A 10319-nucleotide genomic window follows, 5' to 3' on the forward strand; every position below is an offset into this window, starting at 1 on the left:
GTATGGACGGTAAAAAACGTAAAACTGCAGGTCATTGGAACATGGGCCACGAGTGGACTCCTTTTTCGGGAAGCGTCACGTACCTTTCGGCTGTCAGATGGCCCAGGCCCAATTAGATTCTCTTTTTCAAAGCAACTGTAGTGTTCCGCTTTTTCTTTTTTGTTTTTGATAGTAATGTTCCGCTTTTTCAACGTGCTTAGCTTTGTCGCATCGTCATCCGGCGAGTCCACGTACAGGAAATTAAAATTTCCGCCGTCCTCGTCCCCGTCACGCTCTACGCCGCGCTCGCCGGTGCCGGCCTGACAATCTCACAATCCTCTCGAGCCAACGTACGGCGTGCTGGTTTATGACTAGGAGTGGACAGAAAAAATCCAAATCGAAAGACTGAGACCGAGAAATTCAATCATCAATTCGGCTCTCCTCTCCTCCCAGGTCCAACCGAAGGAGGGAGAGGGGATGGCGGCGGCTCCCCTACCCTACCCTCCCAGATCTAGCCGAAAGAGAGAGGGAGGAGGGTGGCAGCGGCTCCCCTCCCTTCCCCTAATAGATCCAGCCGAAGGAGGGAGGGGGGAGGGTGGTGGCGGCAGGCAGCAGCAGCGCTGGGACGGCGGCGACGGCGAGACTACGACGACGATGACGGCGGTTGTTGATGGTACTCGTCGACCTCGCCATACCTGCACGCCGGTTGCCATCTACAATTTGTTGATTTGTTGCTTTCAATTTGTATATTGTGGATTTCTTGTAGATGAACTTGGGAATCTATAATATATGAATTTGTATTGTGGATGAAATGGTTGATTGTGTGCATAAGCTTGAGAAATCTGTCTAAGATTTGGATCCAATCCCAGAATTTTTTGAGTTTGAAGCTGGGATTTGGATCCTTTTTTTCTTTTTCTTTTTTTTGTTTGGGAAAAAGGGTTTTCACTAGCGGGCCTCTTAGGCTAACGCATGTGATAATTAATCAGATCTTCGCTAGTGGTGCCTCTAAAGGGACCGCCAAACCAAAATCCTTTTTCTCTAGCGGGCGTGTTGTGCTAGTGAAAATCATTATCACTGGCCTTTGGTTACAAGCGGCTGGCAAAACCGCTAGCGAAAAACCAATTTTGGTCGCCAGGAAAAATGCTTTTCATAGTAGTGCTAGCTCCTGGTCGGACGCCGGCCAGGTCCGGGTACACTGAACACGATGGTGGCGATGCACCACGTAAAGTGGTAGTGAGGGAACATGCCATACGCGCGTTGGTCATACGGTCTGGTTGGCCGTGCCTGACGCACACGTGATCTCTGACATGTGGGACAGTGGGGTCATGTATCTAAGGCCGTGTTTAGTTCCAAAATAGTTCTTCAAACTTCCAACTTTTCCATCACATCAAAACTTTCCTACACCCATAAACTTCCAACTTTTACGTCACATCGTTTCAATTTCAACAAACTTCTAATTTTGGTGTGAACTAAACACAGCCTAACTTGAGGAATAGGATTTCAATCCACACCGGACCGAACCGGCACTTTGGCAGTGGGCTAGTCAAGTGAACATGGAGGAAAGTGAGGAGCCAGCTGAGGAGAAGTGCAGCGCCTTGCATGGCGTTGCAACTAAGGCTCTCTTCGTTCCCCAGGGTTCACAACTCCCCACACTCGTTTTCCACACGCACGCTTTTCAAACTACTAAACGGTACGTTTTTTAAAAAAAGTTTCTATAATAAAGTTGCTGAAAAAAACATATTGATCTATTTCAAAAAAATTAGCTAATACTTAATTAATCACGTGTTAATGTGAATATCGTTTTACGTGCCGGGGAGGAGGGGTTCCCCAACACAGCCTAACCCGCCGGACAGCCTGCAGCTGCAAGGTTAGCTTGCTTGCCCTGTGCGTGCAAGTGAGACTGCGGTGTGTGGGACTGTGGCAGCGGCGGCGTGGCGGCTTGTGAGGATACGATGCAGGCAAGCAGCTGCCCCTAGAGCGTTCACGGTTCATAGTGCATGAGTGCATCGAGCTGTCGTTCGACCTGAACTCTTCATGTCGGTGTTTATGTTTGATTCGACGCCACTTTTGCGGGTGTGCCTACCAAATTGAAGACCGTGTAACCAAAGATGGTCACCCATTCTTCAGCCCCTTCAAGGGTTGGTGCCGTGGGTCGTCAGGAGAGAAGGCATGAGGCACATTGTGGAGGATGTGGCTTCGCTGCGTCATTGCCCACACCACTTGGGAAGGGAGACGGAGAAAACAGAGCTCGTCTCGGTGGCTGAAGTGGGAGCCCGTCGTCCCCTCCTCTTTCATGTCCCCGCTCTGCGCCGCACCGATCGAGGAGCTTGCCATCGTCCCCCTCTCCACGCTGCCATGAAAGTTGTGCCCCCGACTCCGCGCAACCGCGGGGCTCGTTGCCATCCTCCGCTGCCCGCCACCGACCTCGTCATCGACTTCTGTTCCTGCGGAGAGCTCAACGACTATCGCCTTGATCTGGAGGCTGTAGCAACGGAGGACGCTTGCGACGAGGAGGACAAGATGGTTGTGGCGCCCTGATCTGGTTGACGTCAAAGCTCCATGGCAAACCTCGAGGTGGTCGCCGGAGGGGGAGGGGAAGGCAATAGGGGGAGGGGGAGGGAAAGCAGACGGAGGGGTTGGAGAAGCCGGCCTCGGCTTGCTCGCCGGTCGTGCCTAGCCTCAATCCACACCCGCCGTCGAGGCCATTCCATGGACACCACCGCCGAGACCTACCTCGGGGTCCTTCGCCGCCGACAACATGGGGATTGGTAGGGAGAGGAGAGGCGCCGGCCAGGTCGTCAGCATGAACCGAGGAGAGAGAGTGGCCATGAGGATAAAGCAGAGAGGGGAAGAGGGATTTTATCTTCTTTTCTGGATTCTAGGTTGTTGCAAATTTTGGACCTCCACACAAATTAAAGAAAATATGAGAACTGAAAAAAATGCTAGGGGCTAAAATATAAAATTAAAGTCATTCCTAGAGCCACTTACAATGTGAAGAATTCAAATTTTGTACACGTAACCCTAGCTTACGTGGCACTCCGAGGCTCCTCGTATGAGGGCAACGTACCGTGAACACCCTTATAATGCTTTTGTATTTCAGGTGTATGATAACATATATGAATATTCATGCGTGTATTTGCATAGGCTCATTTTTCTGAATGTGCAAATGAGGGCACTCCCAACCCTCCACATCAACCAGTTCTCATGACATTTAAGTATATTGCCACATAAGAAAAAGCTGAGGTAAGAGAATTAACGAGGAGAGGAGAAAAATAAAAAAAATTGTTTCTCATGTAAATAATTAGCTCTACATCAAAACTAAGAATAAAAACAAAGGGATGCGTGGATAAAGGAGATACTAAATGATAGGTGTGATTGGATGATAATTTATTTTCAAGAAACCATCCATTGAGTTAGTTTCTACAAATAGTGTTTGTACGACATTGCAAGAATGAAAACTATTTAATAGTTTTTGAGCTAGGATTGTCCTAAATGTGCCCACTATAGAATAGCTTATTTGCGAGTAGTAACAGTGATCCTCGTTGAACGAACACATCTCCTAAGAAACTAATAAATTATGAGTACTATGCTACCGACCATTTTTAGACGAACGCATCAAAGAGCATGTATAATGAGAAAAAATAATTATACCCCGGATGAAATAGCGGAACTCTCTATAAAACACGCATTTAAACAAATTTATTACATATATTTTATAAAACGAATCAAAATTCAATTGCCAGCGAAATCAACCCAGATACTATAGTCCGGTCTCTCTGTCCCCCAGTATTCCATTGTTGGTGTTCCGCATCCTAATTCATAAGACCAAATATTCGTAATACTTGCATCAAGGGTATTTGCGTAGGACGATGACTTTGGTACAAAGGCCATTTCCCCTTCGCGAGTGACAAGATCAACCCAGATACTATAGTCCGGTCTCTCTGTCCCCCCCTATTCCATTGTTGGTGTTCCGCATCCTAATTCATAAGACCAAATGTTCGTAATACTTGCATCAAAGGTATTTGAGTAGGACGATGACTTTGGTACAAAGGCCATTTCCCCTTCGCGAGTGACAAGATCAACATGAATTGTCTCAGACCAATTGTAGAACCTCGACAAGATCAACATGAATTGTCTCAGGCCAATTGTAGAACCTCGGGAGGAAAACTTTGTTCTCCATCCACTTAAAATTTGGGCTTCTTTATTATCGTTGTCAGCGACCCAGTGAACACTGCTTGACCATGCAGGCTCTCCACCTTCTCCCACTCCATCGTTTCCTCATTAAGCTTCAAAACATGGACCGCCTTCCCACGGCGTTCAATGAGTACAACCATCAACTCATATTGGCTGGACCGGAGCAAGTAGCTATCTTCACATTTGAACCCAAAGCCGTCAGGCTTGTCAAGAATCTCAAATCCATTGTCATGCCTGCAAGGATCATAGACCAGCAACCTCCCATCTTGAGCTAGAAGATATAGCAAGCCGTTATGGTGGACCGGGTTGGTGTCCGGTGATACCCGAATACGTGGCAAGTCAGGGTGATATTCCGTCAGCTTCCAATCCTCCCACTCACCACTGCTGTTTCGGATAGAGCTAGCAACCTTAATGGTAAGAATCGCCTCGACACCAAATAGCCTCTCATCACCGTCAGAGACAACAAAATTGAATAATGCATGAGGTTTTGGTGGCAACACTTCAACAAGAGCGCCAGTGACGAGGTCAATATCAAACACCAAGGACTGGTCCACGCACATACTCAGATGTCGTCCGGTGGAGCAACGGATCTTCGCGCCGGGCACCTTGAGCGGTCCATGGACCTCGAAATTCTTGTCGTAGTAAGGGCTATAGTACCGGATGTTGGCGGTGCCAACGTCGGCTGTGCTGAGGAGGAGCGGGGTGATCCACGCTGGGTAGAAGGACGACAGCGACACGGCGGAGCGCCATTGCCGGCACACCAATGCGGCGTTTGGGTGGCTCGACCACCGCAGACTCCCCAGGATCCGGACGAGCACGTCCGTCGGGAGAGACGACCAGCCCCGGACCCGCGACGTCGACGCGACGGCCTCCATCTAGGTTGCTCTCGCCACTACTATATGCACGTGACCGGTGTTTTCTGCCGCTTTTCTCGTGGTGGGTCGCGTGCCGGCTTATGTATATATAGGACGCGTGCGGGGTTATTGCGAGCAAATACCAATCAGTTTAATGCTATGTGCACGGGAGTCCTCGCCAAATCCGTGTCGAATACTGAATACACAGCACAGCGCAGCAGGGCCCATATCCATCGATATCGAGCCCGCGAGAGAGAAAAAAAGGAACCGCACGTAACGTAATTATATGTACGGGAGCCACGAGCCCGCACGGTAGCTCTGCTGCACGCCTGCACTGCACGTACGTATGGTAACTTGCAACGGTGAATTGTTCCAAAAAAAATTGCGAAAGAGGAGGATGCACGATTACTTCACTTTAGAAAAACTTTTTTTTTAAAAAAAAGGCCAACGGATTTTCCTTGTAAAAGGGTATCCTTTATGTGCAAGCCAATCACTTCATATGGATGGGGTACGATGAAAACTGTCGGAATCGGTAGTTCTTTATGGAAGTAAATTCTCGGTCGATCGAGAATTAATGGTCATATTTATCAATTTTAAAATTTGGGTATCAATTTATAATAATTTAGTGTCGATAATAGGATCCTCAAAACGTTGCAATTTTACGACTTTACATGAAATAATTACGTAGCACTAGGTCAACCATATATGAAAAACATGTGTAGCACTCGGCCAACCACATTATCTCTATCTCTACTATTAAAAAATTAAATATGTTTTTGCCGGTATTTTGGTACGTCATCCGTGTTTGAGTGGGTTTTAAAGTTCGTTATCTTTTGGAAATACAAATCCGTATTTGAATCAGCCTTTAAGTTCGTTCAGTTTTAGAAATACAAAAGGAGTCGTATAAGAAAACTTTTTAAAAAAAACTCACGTACTAATTTGAGATGAAAGTCGGACTCCTAATTGCAGCTCATAATTAATTTTCTAAAAAAAATATCCAAGCGAATTCACACAATCATCTTGCATCGGGCGCTCGAAAACGAGCATTTTAATTAATACGATGAGGTGAGTTGTTGGTACTTAGTGTTAGGAAACGATAGACAAATAAACGATAAAAAACAATAGATCAATCACAGAAGACACGAGATTTTAACGTGGAAAACCCTCCCAAAACAGGAGAGAAAAAACCACGGGCGCCAGCGAGCAAAATATCTTCACTATATCTAGGGTGAGATTACAACGCCTCACGGTGGCTTACAAGAGGTATATATATATGGTGGAACCCTAGAAGGGATGACGATCCGTTTCGTGGGGGCTCCGCCCCCGCACCCCCGGGCGTCCCCAGGTGCACGGCCCAATGGGCCTCCGCTACGCACCGGCCCAAGCCTCTCGGCGACGGGCCTCCGCTCCACTACGGCAGAAGCTGGTCTTTATTAAGTGCAAATAAATTTGTATCAAAACTCAACACTTAGTGATCTCGAATAACATGTGTTGCACATAATCCAATTTGATCATACCAATTTTCATCCATATACGTGCATACGTCTCTCAATTCATCTATCTACTTACATATATACTTGGTCAATTTCTATATATCATTTACATGTTTTGGTAATATAACATTCTACATCATTTAACGGTTGTTAAAAATGAACTTGCAATCATGATTTGCACTTCCATTTACATTGCGAGCTTAATTGTTTGCAACAATAAATTTGCACACCTTGCAATGCGTGGACATAATGCTAGTTCAAATAAAAAATGATATACATATAGATATACGTACGATCATAAGATTCGACTAATGCAGACCCTGTTTTATATCCCACCCTAAAATTTTTCACCCTATCATATCGAACGTTTGAACACATGCATGAAGTATTAAATATAAGCTAAAAAATAACTAATTGCACAAATTACGACTAATTTGCGAGGTGAATCTTTTAAGTATAATTGCTCTATGATTTGACAATGTTGTACTATAGTAAATATTTGCTAATGACGAATTAATTAGGCTTAATAAATTCGTCTTGTGGTTTATTGATGGATTTTGTAATTAGTTTTTTATTAGTGCTCGAGCACCCCATACGACACCTTATATAATATCCAATGTGATGTGACAAAACTTTACACCCTTAGATCTAAACACCCCCGTAGTATGTGACTAGGCTTAAGCCTTATGTTGCACACAGCAAATGACTGACGTCGTGATGAAACCTCACATGTATTTGTTAGCGTGCCTCACGCTGCAATATAGGCTGTGTTTAGTTCGTGTGCCAAATTTTTTTTAAGCACGGACACACATTTGAAGTATTAAACATAGACTAATAACAAAACAAATTACAGATTCCGCCTGTAAACTGCGAGACGAATCTATTAAGCCCAATTAATATGTCATTAGCAAATATTTACTGTAGCACCACATTGTCAAATCATGGTGTAATTAGGCTCAAAAGATTTCGTCTCGCGATTTACATGCAAACTGTGCAATTGTTTTTTTCGTCCGCATTTAATGCTCCATGCATGTGTCCAAACATTTGATGTAACGAAAAAATTAGAAGTTTAAATAAGAAAGTTTGAATCTAAACACAGCCATAGTCGGACAGAAGTCGTATGTGTAATAGCTCTTAATTTGAATACATGTTTGAAAAAGGTACTAAAACCATTTCCCCTGTTAAGAATAGCTCTTTGCTTTTATCAGCAGAATTCATTCGAAAAAGACATCACCAATTGATAATTACATCAAATAAAAAAAAATCATTGGACAGATCAAATGCCTCCTCGGCAAGCTCTTTGGCACTTTCTTTGCTTGTCCTCCTACGAAAGAAACCGCGGCGCGCCGCGTGCGCCGGCGACCGTGGCGTGACAAGTCAGAAAATCTTCATGTTCCTCACCGATTGTGGCAGCTTCCACCCGCCGCCCTCCTTCTTCTGCGCGTCGCGCCCGCACTGCCCGGCGCTCCTCGCGGCGGCCGCGGCGCCGGTGGCCTTCGACGCCGCGCCGGCGCACGCGTGGTCGGCGGGGAACCGGTGCTTGAGGCACACCTTCTGGCCGCACCCCTTGCACCCGCTTGTGTTGGAGAACGTGAGCGTCTCCTTGCACCGCGGCACGGGGCACCGCGGCTTGCGCTTCCTCGCCAGGTCGCACCGCCGCGACCGCGCGTGCGCCTCCAGCACGGCGGCGTCGTCCCCGCCCCCGTCCCCGGCCCGCCGCTCGATGGCGTCGCCGCAGGCCTCGCAGACGACGACGGTGCGGCCCTGGTCCGCGGCGCGCGCGCAGCCGTGGTCCCGGTACGTCCGGTGCTCCGCGCAGAACGTCTTGCCGCAGCCGTCGCAGTCGAAGGGGAGGAAGTCGAGCTGGTTGCAGTCCTCCCTGTCGCACTGCGCTCCCAGGTCCGGGAACGCCTCCGTGCCCCGCCGCGCCATGGGAAATCGATTCGACGATTGGTCGGTTGCTTTGATGATTCCTTCCTCCTCCTCCTCGAGAGCTCTGAAACGATCGCGTTGACGAGCGAGGTGGTGGTGGTCGCGTGGATTTATAGAGGGCGGGGGGGTTTGCCGTTTCCGATTCCGACGCGGTTTGCCTTTCTTTTCCGGCAAGAAGGTTGGGGGGCAGTTTGGTCCGGATTGGAATAGTCCGGTCTGCTCTGGAGGCGCCTTTACTTAGCGAAGGCGGTTTTGGGTTTCGGTTAGTTTAGTTTAGTTTAGCAGCGTCGGCCGTGACGTGTCGTGCTGGGCTGGTGGGGCCGTGTGGTTGGTTTCTTTCTAGGAGGAGGAGACCGAGTCGGATTTAGGGGTCGAAGGCAGCATATGTGAGTGAGTCCGGATTATTGAGACGAAATAAGTTCACTTGAGGTCCCTTAACTTGTCAACGAATCCGATTTTCGTCCTCCAACCAGAAAACCAGCTACAATAGGTCCCTCAACTAGCAAAGCAGATCCCTCAGCGGTTTTGACAGCGGTTTTGGCTGACGTGGCGCCTATGTAGCTAAGTTGATTCGATCTTCATCTGATGTGGCGCTTACGTGGCAATTCGAGCTAAGAAAAATAATAAATCACGTGGGACCCACATGTCAGTTTCACACAAAAATTATAAAAAAAAATGGTGGGGCCCACGTGGACCCCACATGCCATTCTCACCCCTCCTCTTCTTCCTCCTATCTCCCCATCTCCCCTCTCCTTTTTCTCAGGCGCGACGGAGAGGGAGCAGTGCGCGGCGGCGCCGGCGGGAGAGGAAGGAGCGGCGCACGCCATGTGCGAGATCACGTCGGCGGTCAGCTCCTGGAACGGAGAGGGAGCAGTGCGCCGGCGCCGGCGGGAGAGGAAGGAGCGGCGCACGCCATGTGCGAGATCACATCGGCGGTCAGCTCCTGGAACTGCTCTCCGACCTCCACCTGCAGCATCCGCTCGCCGTCGGCCGCAGCCGCCGCAGCACGAGCCTCCCACGCCCGGATCTCGCACATGCGCGCACTCCGCCATCGTCTTGGTCATCATCTTGAGCTTGTCCATGGCGAACGCCGAGTGCACGATGCGGCGGTGGCGCGCCCAGTCGTCGCCGTTAACGAAGGCGAGGCCGTTGCTGAACAACGCTAGGATGCTAGCCTCGGGGTCCGGCTTGGCGTACAACCCCGTCCGGTCGGCGAGGATCTCCTTCACCATGGCGTAGTCGCCGACGTAGAGCGCCGGGAAGGGGCCGGTCCACGAGATGAACTCCTTGTCGTAGCGCGACATCCAGGCGTGGTAGTGCGGCAGTCGAGCACGACCAAGAACCGGTACGCCGGCCCGCGGACACCCTGCCGGCCGAGCACCCTCCCCACCACGTACGGCCTCCACACCAGCTGCACCATCGCCGTCCACAGCAACGTCGAGATGATGACCACCACCACCACGACGGCGACGATGACGGCTGGCCTGGTAGACGCGTCCATGGTCGCCATGGGAACCAATGCGCCAAGCTTGTAGCTTAGCTTTGTGGTAGGAAGAACAAATGAACAAGCGGGTGTATATATGATGCTCCCTCTGTTTCATAGGCAACCTTGACTCATGAGAGCGTTACCCATGGCGGCGCGGGGCGTCCACCTTGACCAACGAGTCGAGGTGCGCAATCTCCTTCGATGTTGAGGACATCAGCTCGCCCAGCTCCCCTGACGCCATCGACGGCGGTGTCAGCCCCCTCGGCGTGTCCCTGCTGCGGTTGTTTTCCCGACCTGGCCGTTCGCTGCGCGGCGCCGAGAGGCGGCGGTGCAGACCAAGAGTAGCACCAGAGCCAGTTGAGCCGCCGCCCCGCCGCCTAC

The 10319-nt window shown here is 49.4% G+C and overlaps 1 protein-coding gene and 2 pseudogenes across 1 annotated transcript; all 3 read right to left on the reverse strand.

Annotated features, from left to right (window-relative positions):
- Positions 1-3711: 3711 nt before the first annotated feature.
- Positions 3712-5048, reverse strand: LOC127785463 (uncharacterized; annotated as a pseudogene).
- A 2429-nt stretch (positions 5049-7477) lies between these two features.
- On the reverse strand, positions 7478-8685 carry LOC127785071 (zinc finger AN1 domain-containing stress-associated protein 17). The gene has a single exon (XM_052312490.1). The coding sequence runs from the start codon at positions 8450-8452 to the stop codon at positions 7898-7900; it is 555 nt and encodes a 184-aa protein (XP_052168450.1). The 5' UTR covers positions 8453-8685; the 3' UTR covers positions 7478-7897.
- Positions 8686-8933: 248 nt separating this feature from the next.
- LOC127783740 (cytochrome P450 709B2-like) lies at positions 8934-9962 on the reverse strand (annotated as a pseudogene).
- Between the last annotated feature and the right edge of the window lie 357 nt (positions 9963-10319).

The sequence above is a fragment of the Oryza glaberrima genome, chromosome 9, assembly GCF_000147395.1.
Source record: "Oryza glaberrima chromosome 9, OglaRS2, whole genome shotgun sequence".
Classification (NCBI taxonomy): Eukaryota; Viridiplantae; Streptophyta; class Magnoliopsida; order Poales; family Poaceae; genus Oryza; species Oryza glaberrima.

Excerpts from the sequence above, each read along its gene's own strand:
- LOC127785071 (XM_052312490.1), bottom strand. The coding sequence starts at position 8,452 with ATGGCGCGGCGGGGCACGGAGGCGTTCCCGGACCTGGGAGCGCAGTGC.